The 19223-nt window shown below is 28.6% G+C and overlaps 1 protein-coding gene across 3 annotated transcripts in view; it reads left to right on the top strand.

The window, feature by feature from the left end:
* LOC130678428 (protein AF-10) overlaps positions 1 to 17078 on the top strand; it is a 41188-nt gene extending 24110 nt beyond the window's left edge. Inside the window, exons 12-13 of one of the 3 annotated variants that reach the window (XM_057485608.1) lie at positions 16086 to 16214; positions 16283 to 17078. In XM_057485608.1, the coding sequence (XP_057341591.1) occupies positions 16086 to 16214; positions 16283 to 16334 (181 nt within the window). In that variant the 3' untranslated portion in view covers positions 16335 to 17078. The remainder of the gene's footprint in view (positions 1 to 16085; positions 16215 to 16282) is intronic. The other 2 variants (XM_057485607.1, XM_057485609.1) reach the window with 2 other exon arrangements.
* Positions 17079 to 19223: the final 2145 nt, after the last annotated feature.

Below are 19223 nucleotides of genomic sequence, written 5' to 3' on the forward strand. Positions count from 1 at the left end.
TTTATCCGCGCGCGAACGAAATGACGCGCTTTTTCGTTTTTCGCGCTTTAATAATTTTTATCTCAGCAACTATTCGTCGTAGAGATTTCGTTCAAAATTCATTTTGTTCGTTATTAAATCCCAAAAACAATGATACCAGTTTGTCTCGATAACTTCTCAATACTTTTAGAGATATTTCATTTTACATCTAATTTTTTATAAAAAAAAAAAAGATCACCCTCCAAATTTATGGTAACTTTTTTCCTTATATTTTTTCTAGTATTTTGAAAAAAAAATTTTTTAAAATCGATCTTTACCCACCGAAAAAATGATCTTTGACCATTTTTTCGTGCGCATCGACTGGACTATATATATATATTTATCATTTAAAGACGCCGTAGAGTATATATTATATACCTATATATATTATATATATATATTGTAACGAATGTGAAACTGATCTTTTAAATATTTGAATAGCTAGAAAACAAATGCCTTCTTCTCTTGTTTTATAGATACGCGACAAAAGTCAGTCAGTCTTATATTGACAGCTAAACAGCAAACATTGTATCTCAATAAACTATATTGCTCTCTCTTGCTTTCTTTACTGCTGTTAATTGTGGTGTTGTTATTTATAATTTAAGTGTGTTATCATTATAGTGTATAAGTGATATTAATTTAAGATACCAATCACTACAATATATATAGGTATATTGTATACATACAATGCATTCGTACGGTGCCCCGTAGGATACCCTATACTATGGAGACTATATATACGTATATAGTCTCCATACCCTATACACTCACATCGTAAAGTAAATATTATACACCTATATATATTATATATGTATATATAGGTATATTGTATACATACAATGCATTCGTACGCTGCTTCGTAGGATACCCTATACTATGGAGACTATATACATATATAGTCTCCATACCCTATACACTCACGCCTGAAAAGTGAAAGTTGTAACGCGAATAGTCGTAACAAGGTCATTCGTTGAACGTATTTTACTCCTCATATTTTTTCCATACCGGGCTCCTTATATGAAAATCGATTCTTAAGGAGTAAACTCCAAAAAAATATACATTGTTTGATACGACAGAAATTCATCTCGCGAAATTCTGAATCGAATGGTATATACGAATTTTTGTCGATTTTTTTAAATTTTTCCTTTATAATTTTCAATATAAGGACATAAAAAAATTTCTTGCTACCGGACTTAGAAAAAATTGGACTTCGGATATCTTCGGGAATTGCTAGAGAGAGAAAGTAGGCATAAGACGTAGTGTCTTTTTCTAACGAATAACGATTACTTTCTCTAGCAATTCCCGAAGATATCCGAAGACCAATTTTTTCAAAGTCCGGTAGCAAGAAATTTTTTTAAGTCCTTATATTGAAAATTATAAAGGAAAAATTTCAAAAAATCGACAAAAATTCGTATATACCATTCGATTCAGAATTTCGCGAGATGAATTTCTGTCGTATCAAAAAATATATGTATATGTTTTTTTTAATTGTTGATACATTTCCAAAATTTTCGAAACGGGTTTTTTCATGAAAAAAAATTTTTTTTTATCTGTCATTACCCGTAATGGTTCAAACAAAATTATCCATTAGGTCATTTTATTTATTTTTCATTTTTTCTATTTTTTATTTAACAAAAAGTGATTTTTACTTTTTTTAAATTTAAAATTCGAAAAAATTTTTTTGGAAGTTACCAAATTTTTTTATGGTTGATATATGATTTACTAAGAGTATAAAAAAAAATTGTAAAAATATCGATTTGCTGTCGAGTTACACTCTTTTGTTTATCCGCGCGCGGACGAAATGACGTGCTTTTTCGTTTTTCGCGCTTTAATAATTTTTATCTCAGCAACTATTCGTCGTAGAGACTTCGTTCGAAATTCATTTTGTTCGTTATTAAATCCCAAAAACAATGATACTAGTTTGTCTCGATAACTTCTCAATACTTTCAGAGATATTTCATTTTACATCTAATTTTTGTATAAAAAAAAATGATCCACCTCCAAATTTATGGTAACTTTTTTCCTTATATTTTTTCTAGTATTTTAAAGAAAAAATTTTTCAAAATCGATCTTTACCCACCGAAAAAATGATCTTTGACCATTTTTTCGTGCGCATCGACTGGATTATAAGCCAAACACATGCAAGTGAAATTTTCCTTTTTGATATTTTATTTATATTAAGAAATTTCCGTTTTTAAGGTTGGGCCGTGGTAAATTGATAAACATAATTTTATTTTTCTAATAACGTCAGAGACAAAAGTTAAAATTGAAGAAGTTTATCAAAAAGAACATATTATAAACTATTGCAGAAGCTAAAAATGATTTAATTTTAAAATTTCTCTAAAAACTTCTCAAAAAATTTATAAGAAAATAAAATTCTGAAAGTGAATAAAAAAAGAAATCAACTCATTATTATTAAATTTTTAGAAGTTTTAGAAGTTGGTAACAAAATTTTCTGTAGTTATCCAATACTAACGTGTTGGGTCTGATCGTATTAAAACGGATTGAAAAACGGAGATTTCAAAAACTGCATTGAATCGTGTTAAAGCGGATAGGATGTTGAATCCGACTCAATCCGATCCCGTTTGCTGGGAGGCTATGCATGGTCAACCTGATGAAAAAAGATTTTATACAATTGTATAAAATTATATATAAATGAGATAGAAAAAATGGCCCGATCCAATTGTATACAATAGTACATAATTATATCTAATTGTATACAATCATATACAACCGTATACAAATATATACATTTGTATATAATCACATAATGTTTTCGTGTATATTATGTATAATTATATGCAATTATATATAATTATCTATAATTATATACAATTCTATATACACTTATCCAAAAAATTAAAGGAACAAGAAAATTTTATAAATTTTTTAGTGATTTTTGGAAGGCTGTATTTTCGTGAAAAATGATCGCATCGAAAAAATAAAAAAGCAAATTGAAGCTCGAAATCTCTAGTTTGAAGATCTTCCAGCAAAATATTTTTTTGAGCCACGGTTTTTGCGGAATCATAAGAAAAAAGTCGAGACAAAATTTTTCTAAATTTTTTGGTTTTGTTTTTTAGGTCTACGGGGCCGGGAAAAATTTTTTCAAAAAAACGAATTCATGGCTCGTTTAGGAAATTTATTCAGCTACAATTTTCCTTTTTTTAGTTTCTCTGTACGACAATTTGCTGCTGAGATATCAGCCTTTAAATGAAAAAGGAGCCTTTTGTCTTTGATTATTGATATCTCAGCAAGTAATGGTCACACAGTAATTTAAAGGGCAGTTTAATAAACTTGAATAAATCCTCTACAAGCTCCATTTTCGATTTTTTCAAAAAAAAATTTTTTTTCATCCTTGATATCAATTTGAAAAACCCACAAAAAATGGCCATTTTCAGGTTTTTTAGTCAACTCATCGCTACTCTGCAAATATTGATGAAAAAAATAATGTTGCCAGGTAATTTTACAGCTTAATGTACCCCCAAACACCCTGGAAATTTTCAGATTGATCCATTGAACCGTTTGTCCGGTCCGATTGCTCAAAGTTTTGCAAAACAATTAAAGGAACAAGTTTGGTTCCTTAAATTGTGTAATCATTACCAAAGTGAAAAAATTAATTTTTTTCGGATTTTCTTTCATTTTTGCGTTAGTTATTCAGTAAATGTAAGGTAAAGAGGAAAAAAAAAATTTTTCCAAAAAACGAGACCAAACAAGAATTTTTTTACATTTTTTTTTTTACGTTTCATTCGGGGGGTTATTTTTTTTTTTCGTTTTCCGGAAAAAAATTTTTTTTTGAAAAAATCGAAAATGGAGCTTGTAGAGGATTTATTCAAGTTTATTAAACTGCCCTTTAAATTACTGTGTGACCATTACTTGCTGAGATATCAATAATCAAAGACAAAAGGCTCCTTTTTCATTTAAAGGCTGATATCTCAGCAGCAAATTGTCGTACAGAGAAACTAAAAAAAGGAAAATTGTAGCTGAATAAATTTCCTAAACGAGCCATGAATTCGTTTTTTTGAAAAAATTTTTCCCGGCCCCGTAGACCTAAAAAATAAAACCAAAAAATTTAGAAAAATTTTGTCTCGACTTTTTTCTTATGATTCCGCAAAAACCGTGGCTCAAAAAAATATTTTGCTGGAAGATCTTCAAACTAGAGATTTCGAGCTTCAATTTGCTTTTTTATTTTTTCGATGCGATCATTTTTCACGAAAATACAGCCTTCCAAAAATCACTAAAAAATTTATAAAATTTTCTTGTTCCTTTAATTTTTTGGATAAGTGTAGTTGTATACAAATATATACATTTGTATATAATTACATACTGTATTCGTATAGATTATATATAATTATATACATTTCTATATAATTGTAGATAATTCATATATAACTGTATACAGTTACATAAAATCTTTTTTCATCGGGAACCTTAATCTTTCACGGTTATATGCAAATAGTGAAAAATATTTATGAATATTCAGGCTTGATCAAACATGACTAAGCATACTCGTTCATATTTATAAATGAAAGTTAGCCATTAATAGAAACTGTTAGATTAATTATAATTATTGTTTTCTTTTTATTTTATTATTTATTTAATTTAGATTAATTTCCCGGGAAAAAATCAGCATGCATGATTCAGGCAAGACTAAGCATGTTCAAGCATGGATCATGCATGAATCATGCACGGTCAATTCTAAAGTATTATTATCTTTTTCTTTAGAGGAGGAAGTAGGGCTTCACTCGAGCCGAGACAAGACAAGATTGGGAAAGTCTTGTCTTGATCTCGAAAGCTTTGATCTCGTCTTGATCTTGACTTCAAAATGTAAGTCTTGCATCGATCTCGAAAAATAAGTTATTAATAATATTGTCTTGTATTGTCTTGTCAAGATCTCGTCTTGGTCTTGAATAACCTGAAATTTTCTTAATATCAGTCATAATACATCACATAGTTGAGTACTTTTTTTTTCAATAAAGGAAAAATTTATTATTTTTTAAATCTTATATAAATATACTTGATCGTTTTAAGTACTTCTAAAATGTTTTAACTTTTTAACCTAATAAACATTTTTATAATTAATAAACTATATAAAAATTACTTAGGGTTAGATTATAAATAATTAATTCTTTCCATACAGAGTAAAACATTGTCGTAAACAATTTATTAACATACAAATTCTGAAAACGAATGAATAAATGAAACAGCTTATTAACATCCTATAATAGTAAATAAACTTTAAAAATACTGATCACAGAGTTTAAAAGTTTATTGTTCTTAATTGTCACTTTGAAATGTAATACTTTTAATTTTATTTTTTAAGCTAGATCTAAGCCATGAATTTAAACATAGCAATACCTGAGCTGACTCATTATTTAGGGAGTTTCTGCTTTTTGTTATAGTCAAATTGGCTTGTGAAAAAAACCTTTCACACGGGACTGACGTTGCCATTATGGAAAAATATCTTTTGCCATTTTAGCTAACGAAGGAAAAGTTTTATCCCAAATTTTCCACCAATCCAATATTTTGGTGTCTCTACTCATTAATGGTAAACTTAGATACTCCATCAACTCACTATCCCACAGGGTTGGGCAAAGATAGTATTTTCATCACTATTTTTCGTTTAAATAATTAATTTTTCAATTAATTAATAATTTATTAAAATTATTACGAATTTTTTCAAATAATTTCATACAGATATCTGATGATTATTCAATTGACAAGCAATTAGATAATGTTTTTTCAATAATTTTAATTTTCTTGAAAATTAGGATCAAATTCCCTTCAATTATTTATTTTCAAAAAATTAAAAATTATTTGTTTCTAATTACTAATTACTTCAAAAATTAGGAAATCGTTTAATTTTAATTATTAATTTAAAAATAGTTAGCATATTTCTGTGTCTAAATATCAATTAATCAAATAATCAGGAAATAATTGTTCTCTAATTATTGATGTTTAAAATAATTAGAAGATATTTTTTCTCTAATTACTGATTTTCAGAATATTTAGAAGATATTTTTTCTCTAATTACTGATTTCCAGAATAATTAGAAGACATTTTTTCTCTAATTACTGATTTCCAGAATAATTACACCGTAAAAAATTTTCCGAGTGAGTTACGGAGTGATTTGGGAATGAATACAAAAGACATATTATTCAGTTAATTGACTTCCCTTAGTAGTGAAATTCACTCCGAAGGGAAGTTTCTAAATAATCGTCAAGGAAAAAACCTCACGCAATAGATTTTTTAAAATAATTCCCATAGAAATTGAGAAGTTTTGCGAAGTTATCGTCGATCAGTGCTAGAAAGTTCACATTCACTTTGAAAATCAATAACTCGGAAAAAAATAATCATACAGAGAACTCATGTTGAGTTTTAAAAGCTTCAAAAAATTCTTTATAAGCTCTTAGAGATTAGTGATTTTTTAAAAACGATTAAAAATTACCAGAATCAATTCTCATCTAGAATATTATATTCTTTAACTATTTCAATAATTATTTCTATTTATTTTGATAAGAAGGCTGTTATTCCATTGAGCAGTTGTTATTTTTTTTCGCATCTTAAGTTACTTTCAACAAATGTTTATTTTTCTTCTGATCATCAAATACTTTTATAGTAATTTGAAATCAACAATTTTGGCTTGAAATCTTATATTCTCCATTTATTTCACAGAATAATTGCACAATATTTTGTGTACAGATTGAACAGAATAGGAAACACCAACGCAATATGGAAATTTATTCTTGTAATTAAAGAAGGAAATAATTAATTTCAAGTAGACGATTAATAGTACGTGGAGTAAATTTCAAATCATTTGAGAAAGTTTATTACTTTTTCAATGCAAAGAAATGTCTTATTTTTCAGGAAAACTTTATAGTTAGTCGAAAAAACACTTCTAATTTTTCTGAAAACTTAATAATTAGCCGAAAATAAGTTTGATTTGTTCAGAAAAATTAGTAATTAGCTGAAAATAAATTCTAATTTTTTCAGAAAAATTAGTAATTAGATGAAAATAAATTCTGATTTTTTTAGAAAAATTGGTAATTAGATGAAAATAAATTCTAATTTAAAAAAAAAAATTAGTAATTAGCTGAAAATGAATTCTTTTTTTTTAGAAAAATTAGTAATTAGATGAAAATGAATTCTAATTTTTTTAGAACAATTATTAATTAGATAAAAATTTTTTCTAATTTTTTAAGAAAAATTAGTAATTAGCTGAAAATTTTTTCTAATTTTTTAAGAAAAATTATTAATTAGCGAACAAATTTTTCTTATTAAAAAAAAATGAAAAATGCTTCGCATGTTTTGTTAAGTGTTTGGGTATTAAATAATTAGCCGGTACATTTTTCTAATTTTTGTTAGAAATTCAAAATTTTTTTGTCTAATTTCTAAGCTTCGAATGAGTTCGTAGAATCATAATTTGGAAGATAAATTTTTTTGTAATTTGTAATAATCTTCAATAAGTTATAAATTTTTTTTTCGATTAATAATATATCTATGTATAAATTTTAATTAGAGGGCATAGCCGGATTAATATGGGAATTCTGCCCCAATGGCTTTCTTGACTCAAACTTAGGGGGTCGATTTGGAGTCAAATGAAAATAATTCACCTCAATTTTTAGCTCTTTAACTCAAACGATATTCGAGAATTTAAAAAAAACCTGTTTTTTCGAAATGATTTTTATTTTTATAGTAAAATTCGGAATTAATCAATGATGAATTTTTTCCTAATTCTTACGAGTCCAAAACATGAAAAAATCATATGATCGTGATTCTCAAACGGAAAGCCGATTTTTAACGGAGAAAAGAAAATTATAATCTTTTTAGGTAGATTTCTTCAGAAATCGGCCTATTGCAATAGGTCTCATGATCGAATTATCAAAGAATTTTGCCACCATATATCTTATTTTACCTAGTAGAGTCAAAAAATACCATCCACTCAAAAGTTTATATATGTATGTATGTATGTATATATATATATATATATATATATATATATATATATATATATATATATATATATATATATATATATATATACAATATAACGCGCCTTGTCATCACGATAGCGCCCGCAATTCTTAACGGATCTTATTGAAATTTTATATACTTATCTATTGGACGATTACCTTGATCAAGTTCGAAGATAAACCCAATCGGTCGATTAGTTTGGAAGTTGTGGGTGTTTGAAATTTTTTCTGATTTTCATGAAAATGAATTTTCTGGCTTTATCCTAAAATAACTTTTGAACCGAAAATGATAACTCAATTCTGTACAAAGTATCTCAGAATTTGAACGACTAGCTTTAATTTTCACTGTAATACTTGATTTTTCAAAACATCTTTTCCAACAATTTGATGATATCGAAAATTTCACAAAAAATAAAAAAAGCTTATTTTTGCAGCTTACCCTTCTAATAACTTCGGAATGATATGATATACCTCAATTCCTTGAAATATTCATGTTGTAGCTTTAAATAAGTATCTTATTTGATATAATAATCATAGTTTTTTATTATTTATTAAATAATTTTGTGGGTGTTTGAAATTTTTTTTTAATTGTCATGGAAATGAATTTTCTGGCTTTATCGGTAAATAACTTTTGAACCAAAAATGATAACTTAATTCTGTAAAAAGTATCTTAAAATCCGCACGATTAGCTTGAATGTTCACTATATTACTTGTTTTTTTAAAGATCTTGACTAACAGTTTGATGATTTCGAAAATTTCACAAAAAATAGAAAAAGCTTATTTTTGCAGCTTACCCCTCTAATAACTTCGAAATGATATGGCATACCTCAATTCCTTGAAATTCATGTTGTAGCTTTAAATAAGTATCTTATTTGATATAATAATCATCGTTTTTTATTATTTATTAAATAATTTGAGGTTATGCCATCTCATTTCGAAGTTATTAGAAATAACATATAAAATTGTTTACACTACCGTAACGTATTTTTAATTCAGTACTTTATTTTTTATGAAGTTCACCAAATTTTTGTATCTAAATGAGAAATCTACCTTTCCATTCCGGGTAAGGCCGGATGGCTCTTTTTTTTTAGCCTTTTCGAAATATCTCACTCACCAAAATTCGTCAGAAAATGTCTTTCATACTCCTCTATACTCAGGAATTTTTTTGAATTTTTTGAATTGGTGCAACAATTCAAAAAAAATTAAAAACTCATTTTTTTCTTAAAATCTTGCGTTTTAACAAACTTATATTTTTTTTTAGTACAAATAAATACGTGAAAATTTTTTTTATTATAATTTTTTTTTTTTTGTATAAAAATTCAAAATATTTTCCAATAGTATGAAAAAATATATAAGTATTACGGTGTCCCAAAAGAAACAAATATATTTTTTTTCAACGTCTTATGAGCTCAAAAGTTACTTTATATTATAAGAAAAATCCTCACCGAATTTCAGCCAGATATCTTTAAAATTGAGCTATCACAAGGGGGGGGGACCCCCTTTCCCATTTAAAATACACGCAAAAATTTTTCATTTCAGTTTTTTGTTATTAAGACTATGAAAAAAATTTTTTTTTTAATTCCACCTTGTATAATTCCGTAGGAAATTAAATTCTCTACAAAAAAGTCTTCAAGCATTATATACGTCAAACGAACTGGGACAAAGTTAAGGGGGTTTCAAAGATCAACGAGAATTTAGTTTCCTCAATGTTAATTTTTTAAAAATTATTTTTCATTCTTATTCCATCAAAAATTTTTTGTTCAAAATTTGACGAGCACGGTCTTGTAGAAAATTTAATTTCCTACAAAAAGTATCTGATATCATTTATACGTCAAATGAATGAGTAAAAAGTTACAGGGCTTGAAATGTCAACGAAAAGTGAAGTTTAAAAAATATTAAATTTTTGAATTACGGCTGAGGCAGCCGTTCGGCACGCGCGTGGCTTGGGCGATCACCGAAGTTAAGTAGCATCGAGCATGATCACTACTTGGCTGGGTGACCGTTTAGCCACGCGTTGGGTTCGAACGAAGGTCTCTGATCGTTAGGCGCGGGATGAAGATCCAGTGGTCGGTAAAATGGGAATTTTATCGATCACTGGAGCTTCACCCAAACGACCCAAACCGAAACTGTACTGGCTAGGTTTTCTCTGTGGTTTTCCTAGCCACTGCACCTCCATTGCACAAGGGAGCTTGTAGGGCATCACCGTAATGATGCAGTACAGTATAAGCACAAGTCGGGCCACAGCCGCACAATAAGGAAGCAGTTTGCGATTTGAAGGCAAAAATGTAAAAAGATACTCCTGTATTCTATACATTGAAATAAAGAAAATTTATTAAATTTTTGAACTTAACTCTCAACGAAAAAGTGAACTTCATTTTTCGTTGACATTTAAAGACCTGTAACTTTTTTCTTATCCATTCGACGTCTATAAGATATTGGATATTTTTTGTAGGAAATTAAATTTCCTACAAGAACGTGCTTCTCAAAATGTGAAAAAAAAAATTTTGATAGAACAAAAATGAAAAATAATTTAACACTGATGAAACTGAATTTTTGTTGATCTTTGAAGCCCCGTAACTTTTTCCCAGTTTGTTTGACGTACATAATGTATGAGCACCTTTTGTAAAGAATTTCATTCCCTATGAAATTATACTAGGCGGAATTGAAAAAAAATTTTTTTTTCATAGTCTTAATAACAAAAACCTAAAATGAATAAATTTTCGCGTGTATTTTAAATGGGAAAGGGGACCCCTCTTTGTGATAGCTCAATTTTAAAGATATCTGGCTGAAACTCGGTGAGGATTTTTTTTATAATATAAAGTAACTTTTGAGCCTATAAGACGTTGAAAAAAAAAATATTTGTTTTTTTTGGGACACCCTAATAAGTATTACCTTTAAGTGTCTTTTGAATCATTAATAACCCTTATAATGACTGTAGGCTACTGATTCTTTATGTTTATCTTTCGCGAAGATATATTTTTGGTAAAAAAAAATTTTCTACGTATTTATTTGTACTAAAAAAAAGTATAAGTTTGTTAAAACGCAAGAATTTAAGAAGAAAATGAGTTTTTAATTTTTTTTAACTGTTCCACCACTTCAAAAAATTCAAAAAAATTCCTAAGTATAGAGGAGTATGAAAGACATTTTCTGACGAATTTCGGTGAGTGACATATTTCGAAAAGGCTAAAAAAAAAAGATTATAATTTTCTTTTCTCCGTTAAAAATCGGCTTTCCGTTTGAGAATCACGATCATCTGATTTTTTCATGTTTTGGACTCGTAAGAATTAGGAAAAAAATCATTATTGATTAATTCCGAATTTTACTACAAAAATAGAAATAATTTCGGAAAAACAGGTTTTTTTTAAATTCTAGAATACCGTTAGAGTTAAAGGGCTAAAAATTTAGATAAATTATTTTCATTCGACACCAAATCGACCCCCTAAGTTTGAATCAAAAAAGCCATGGGGGCAGAATCCCTATATTAATCCGGCTATACCCTTCATTTATTTTTCTTCGTGTTGAATTATTATTAATTTATGGAAAAATTAGTTATGATTACATCATTAATTATTTTTGTTTTTTTAATTAAATAATTAATAATGAAATTACTTTTTTTGCCGAACACTGCTATCCCAGTGAATCATCGTTTTTGGTTTCTCAAAAATAAAACCAATATCAATTTCATCTTTATCAGACTCGGAATCAGATTCATTTTCAATAATATTATCAGCGTCACCTATGGCAGAATATTTCTGTTTGAAAATTTTTTTGAATTCCTCTAGTGAAGTTTCTTTTATTTCTCTTCTTTTTAATTTATGACGAGGATCCAATATCAGTACTGCACAATATACCCAGTTACATCTATAATAATGCTTCAGCATTTTATCTCGTCCAGTCTTGAGTGCGACAGTTAAATTATCTTCGACTTCTGTTCGTGTTTTTTTGTCCAAAATTTCGATGTGTTGTTCAATCTTATCGATTAACATATTAAATGCCACAACAACAATGGGTAAAGTTACATATTTTTCACCTTCGAGTAGAGTTGATATTTGTTTAAAATGTTTTAAATATTTGTAAACTTGTTCCAAAAGTCCCCATTCAGAGTCACGTAATTTCAGAGCAGGTAGTTCTTTTGTACAACTTACATATAATAAATTCAAGGCTTTTTTCCAATTTTATTCCAATATCTATCATATCGAATGTGCTATTCCATCTTGTACGAACATCTAATATTGGTTTAAAATAAGTAATATCACTAAGTTTACAAAGCTCTTGTAATTTGATTTGAAGTTTTTCCGATAGACGCAATTTTATAAACGTTTTTCGTAACTTTAATATGGAATCAGTGTATTTAACAGAAGATATATAATTCTCACTATCGTAGTCGTCATCAGCAAAATCATCTACTAAATTCTCTTGATATTCTTCTCCAGAAGTTTCAAATTCTGGTGAATGGATAGATTCAATAAAATCTTCTGTAGATATATCTATTTTTAGATCTTTTAAAATATTTTTCACTCCTACATGTAAAATATGTGCGAAACATCTAAAGTGTTGACTAACATTATCAAAATGAATGTTTTGTTTATTCATCATCTCTTTTAACTCGGCCATAATGACAGTATTAGCAGATACATTATCCATAGTTACACCCTGTATTTTATGTCCAATCTTGAAACTTTGTAATACGCTAGAAATATCGTAGCGATACCTTTTCCTGTATGGTTGCTTTAAGATGGAATAAAATCTAATGCTAAACCAATGAAAGTACACTAAAAATGTTAACGGGAATTTTATAGAAAATTTTATTTCCTTCAAAAAAAAGTCCTATGAGTCTCGTCGCTTAAGTCCATAGTTTCCGAGCTATAGTAATTTTAATAATTTGAAAAATAAAATATCAATTGTAATTTTTTTTTTTATAAGGAAGTGTACTTTCATTGGTTTACGTTCTGCAAGCCAATAAAGGTCAATTTAATAGGAAAAATGAGTTCCGCAACGTACACAAGTAAAACAGCTGGAATTACAGCTAAGTAACTATGGGCACTTTTGAAGAACACCAAATGCCCTACAAGTTGCGACCGGAATCGCGTTGACATCATGAACCGCAGCTGAGTATTAGAAAGTTAAAAAAAAGTAATTTAATTTACGTGTATTTTAAATGGGAAACCTTTGATATCAAATGGAAAGTACTTAGCATTGGAATTAAGAGCTCATATTTGGTGACAATTTTTTTTTTTCGATGTAGATTGAGATTTTGCTTGAGCACTTAAAAAAAAAAAACTTTTGCGGAAATAAATCACCTTAATACAGTCGTATTAAGAATAAGCTTTATCAATACCAAGAATACTGTCGTTTAAAATAATCAATAAGCCAAAATAAAGTCAATAGTTATAATCTTTCTTAAAACATGGAGCCTTATTACGAGTAATTCTCATATACTAATACTTGTATTTTTATGTCTTGTCAAGACTTAGTGAGATGTTTTTAATGATATTGGTCTTGGTTTTGAATTGCGATCTATAATATCGTCTTGGTCTTGTCTTGACAAATCAAGACGAGATCAAGACAAGACCAATATAATCTCGATCTTGAGTGAAGCCCTAATAATAAGACAGAAATTTTTATAATAGTTGTACCATATTTTTACCATTTTTGCACTGTAATAAAAGAAAATAAACAACATTTTTTTATCTTCACTAAGCTGAAAAATTTCTGATTATTGTAATATAGGAAAAAATCTTATACATTCAATCAGAAAACAATCGAACTTCCATTTATCTCAACTGTTTTTTAACTGTTAATTTACCGTAAGGTACTACTAATATTCTAGTTATTAACAGAAATTTTTCAGTCGAGTAATTGCCCATTAACTGTTTCGTCACTGGTTTTTTACCGTTTAAGAACGGTTTGGATGAAGTATTATAATTGTTTAATAACGATTTTAAAACAGTTTTAAATAAGTTAGATTTCAAGGAAATAATAATTATAAAATCGTTCGATTTCGTTTCTACTTTGATCTGAAAACCGTTTATTTTTCGTACATTACAACGGTGAACAAACCGTTTTTTCATGGTTAAAAAACTGTTAGTAAATAGTAAGAGTATTTAAACCGTTTTTTACTTCTTAGAGGGTGTGTGTGTGTATGCCCTGGTGAAAATTTTTCTGACTTTTGTCCGAAAAAGTCTATAGAACTCTGAAAAAGTCTTTAGAACTCTAGAACTGAGTTTTTCAGACAAAAGTCCGAAAAATGTTCACCAGGGTGTGTGTGAACGTTCTACAACGTTTAAACTAATCAACCGATTTGGATGGTTCTTGCGGCAATCGAAAGAGCTTTTCACACTGTTGTCGAAAAAATTACAGAAACGTGTTTTTATTCTAATAAATTCAAAATTGCTGAACCGATTGATTTCAAATACTCTTTATCATCGAGACCGAAAAACTACGTCGCATACTGCCTTGAATTCCGAAATCGGTTTATTAGTTCTTAAGATACCGGCGATGAAAAATAAAACAATAACAATCATCTCTAATCATCAATTCATCCCTACTTGATTATATTTGGAACTGACGTGCTAGCTTCTTTAATTAGCGCGCCGGGTGACTAGTCGAAAAACTTATTTGACCGCTCATTGGGGGTTACGGTTTGGGTAGGTGACCAACCGTGAAAAATCGCGATGCCGATCGATAATGTAATTAATTTTACCCCGTTACATTTTATTAATTTACAAAATGTTTTTTATTACTCTTATAATTTCACAAAAAATAATCGACAACGTACAGAGTCTCTACATATGTTGGAATTTCCGTATCTTAGAAATCATTTCTAAGAACGACTGAATAGATATTTCCGTGTGCTCGCGCGCGCGTGTAGACGTGTGTGTGTTAACTTTTTATCATCTTTGAACTAATTAACCGATCAGCATGGTTTCTGTGACAGTCAAAAGAGCTTGTAAAACGTCAACTTTTCTGCAAATTTCAGACCATTCGATTGAATAGACCGAAATAATACGAAATGCTTAAAAAAAATGTTGGGTGATCCAAAATCGGACACCTCAATCACTCATGTAATAATATAAAATAAAAATAAACAACTACCAAACTGTATAAATAATCAGTCAGGATTTTCATTCCCGTTATTTGCATGTTTTACTGATTTACCATATAACTTTTGAACTTTATTAAGGCTGGGCCGTACCTAATATATTCTAGAACTAGATTTTTAATGACGCTTTAAACATTTATGGGACTTAAATGATAAAAATCTTCTGAGGAAACTCGTCTTATGTTTTTTGTTCACAATATAATACAACTGACGAAATTGGATTATAATGGAAAATGCATGAGTTATGACTCATAACTTATGAGGAATGAAAACTATTTTTTCAAAATTTTTTATTTCCATCGAAACTTTCAAGGCCATCAAATTATTGGAATAAATGGTCAAAACATAAAGTTTAAGGTCATAAATTAAAGCCTAATAGATAAGCTTACAGATACTTTATACGGAAATCGTCTATGAGTATTAGTTTTAAAGTTATATGAACTTGAGAGTGGATAAAAACTTATTATTTCGAAAAATCGTGGAAATTTCAAACAGCCATAACTTCTAAACTAATCAACCGATTGAGCTTATCTTCAAACTTAACTGTGATAATTACCCATATAAGAAGTGTGGAAAATTTCATTGGGATCCGATAAACAAAACCCCAAACCACAAATTGGAAAGGTTTTTTTTTTTTTTTTTGTCAGCCATATTTAAAGTTTTCAGACTTTTTTAAATTATTGTGTAGTCTTCATCAAATCGATGACTGTCTGAGAATGCCCTTAACTGACAACTAGTTGTAATAACCGATTGTCTACTGATTTAAGTTGGCATTGTTAAGCTTTCGTCATTAAACGGACTATTAATCACGAAAAGAATGCACAGCGGGAAAATAAATGAATATAAAAATCCCAATTTAGTCTCGTGAGTCAGTTTCTGTTGTCAGCTCAACAAACTGCTAATAAAATAGAAACCAAATAAAGCAACAGCTCTCTTGAGTACTTATTAATTTGGGAAAGAATGCTTCTCTTATATTTTTTTTTGTCCCAATTTAGGCATAGTTCAGCTACGAGCGCTTATCTTCAAGGCCAATCTAGTAATATTGTTACGCCAGTAAATGCTAATAATACCGGAGTCGTCAGGAATTCTTCATCAACCTCAGAGTCTTTGCGAGGGATAACCAGGTGAATAAAAAATAAACAGATCGCTTTTCTTTTCTTTTGTATCATTAACCATATCATCGTTTACAAAGATCTTCCACGAGTTCAAGTCATTTCAATTCAATTAACGAATCATTGCAATAATTACTAGGTTAATGCCATAGTCATCAAGCAGTCATCAACACAGTAAACAGTTATATTAAGTCATGAATAAACACCTCGGTGAAATTTACAATTGTTCTTAACATAAATTTATAACTACCACATATAAAGAAATTTGTTAAAATTTTGTAAAATATAAGTTAAGTATTAGTAATCATGTAACCAATTATTAAAGTAAATTTACTTAAGTCACAAAAGTTTTTTTGTGCCGTTTAGGGAACTATTTTTTAATTACTGAAACTGATGGTAAATAAATTCATAAAAGAGGTAAAATACAATCACTGTTAATTATAATAGTAATTAAAACATTGTATTAATAAATGACTGTGTGATTTATTTATGCTACTGAAGCAAACTAAAAGTGATAACGATCAATTTTATGCAGACATATAATATCAAATATTTATTCTTTTGTTTTCGCAGTTTATTTAACATTTTAATCACACTATTATTAAGTATTAAGAAAATTTAATGTACTATTATGTTTTAGATCATAATTAAATACATTTTTTTCACCTGGACTTTATGATCATTACTAGAACTGTTGTAAGATAAGTAATTATAAAGATTGATTTTGATAATGAATTGAAGCATAAAATAATAAAAAATTTATTTACAATATATAAATGTATTTTTGTAATTACCAGAAAGTTAGAACAATACTATCATACACTGAGAAAAAAAAATATGTGCTGCGAACTACTGTCTATTCTCTTAAACGAGACGTCTTTTACTCAGCACATTTTTTTTTTCAGTGTAGCTAATTGATCTCGAATTAATTTTTGTATTAAAGAAAATTTTAAATTATTTCGATGTAATTTAAATAAACGTTCAATTATTTAATTCTTGTAAAATTTCTTCAAAATTCGATCAATTGATTAGAAGTTTTTTTTTTTTTATTTTATTGATTACAATTGTTCAATTTATAACAGTGAAATTTTTAAATTTTAAAGATAAGAAAAAAATTTGACATCAACTGGTTGCGCAGGGAAACTGTGCATTGACATAAAAAATATATGGAGACAAGTTGAGATATAGCTTTTAGTATTAAGTGAAGAATAAGAAGAAATAAAAAGGAAGAAATTGTGTTCGCAACTAAAATGGAGAGGGAGAAAGATGAAAAATGAGGGAATGTGGGCTACATGGGAAGTAGGGAGTCGTTAAACCAGTCAGTGAGAGCTGAGAGGTGAAAACCTCAAATTGCCAACATTTCAGCAGGCAAAGCTCTGCTCCCTCGCTTCGAGAAAAACGTTAAGATGCCAAGTAGGTTACTGGTCCCAAAAAAATTAAGAGACACCTAGCGGATCGCCAGCTAAAGTTTCTGAATTCCCTAATTAATAATATTAATTATAATTTTAAGATTAATTATGAATAGTTTACCCTAATAGCCAATTTAGCTTGAAATTGACAGCAATTTGACATTGAAATTGCCTGAAATTTGTTGCCCGGATTGCAGACAATTTGACAGCAAAAGTTGGAAAGAAAAATTTACGGTTAATTGTTGCTCAATTTAGAGGTATACTTTTTTACTAGAAAAAAAAAGTCGATAATGTTCATTCTTACCATTTCAGAAGACAAGCAAATTTATACATGGATATGTCTACAATTTGAGGGTAAAAGAATACTTTACAATTTTTCAAGTCGAATTAACAACAAATTGATGTAAAACTTTGCCTGAAAGTTGACGAAAAATTTTTTCTAGTCAACTTTTGAAGTGAATTTACATTTTAATTCGGGTATTAAATTTACGTCACATTGTATAGCAAGTTGTATGTAAATTGTCGTCAAAAACGGAAAAGTCCGAAGTTGACGGAAATTTGACGAAAAATTCATGAAAACTTTTGTAAGTAAACTTTTACTAAAGCAAACTGTGCTATTAGGGTTATTAACGTGGCAAGGCAAAGTCAACAAGTGCTGTAACAAGAGTAAACAAAATCAATGGTACTGTCACGTGAAGAACTGGACATGGAATCGCTGGACTCTAATGTACAATTTTAGTAAAAGAGGCACTTGAACCCCTTGAACCGGCAGGGCACCGGATGCAAAATTAGAAAAATTAAGAAATTAATAAGAAAATGAGGTGATATCTGTAGGAGAGTGGTGAATCACAGACTGCCTTCCACTGAATAAATAGCTCGGAGAGTAATTTTGGAATCAGATGTAAGTCAAATAGAATTTGTAATAAGGGATTTAATTAGCAGAATAATGTTGAGGAATATTAATTAATGCTAAGGACATGATACTGAAAATTATTTCGAGTTGAGTAGTAATTAGATAATCCGAGCGCTAATAAATTTTGGAAATAAAATCAACTCGTTCGAACTATGGCAGGATGAATTGAGTTGATTAATAATAACCATTGATTAATTTTTCTTCAACTGGTAGGTTTTAGATAATTACTAATTTTGATTTAATTATTTTTAAAAGTTGTGTTCCTATAAAGCCCAAGTTTAGCATCTTTGGGGTAACGACCAACCCCCTGTGTACCAGGGTCGTCTATTATTTTCATTTTATTTTTCTTTACAGCTAGTGCAGATAGTTTTTAAGATCCATATAAACGATATAAACAAGCAGTCATAAGTTACGAGAACACCTTTAACGGTGGACACAGTTACTTAAAAATTACGATGTAACATCGTAACTTTTATAACTTACATCGTATTATAATAGAGGCAGCACTGTAATATTTATTTTATTCAAAGTAAATAGAAATATATATAAATGAATAAATATAGTTTTTGAATTATAATTTTTATTTTATTATTCTCATACGATGTTATTTGTCAGCCTCGGCTTCACCTCCGCCAACAATTACATGTGATCTGAGACTTTTATTATTTTACTGGCCTAGGTATGTAATACTATTAACGC

The sequence above is a fragment of the Microplitis mediator genome, chromosome 2, assembly GCF_029852145.1.
Source record: "Microplitis mediator isolate UGA2020A chromosome 2, iyMicMedi2.1, whole genome shotgun sequence".
Lineage (NCBI taxonomy): Eukaryota > Metazoa > Arthropoda > Insecta > Hymenoptera > Braconidae > Microplitis > Microplitis mediator.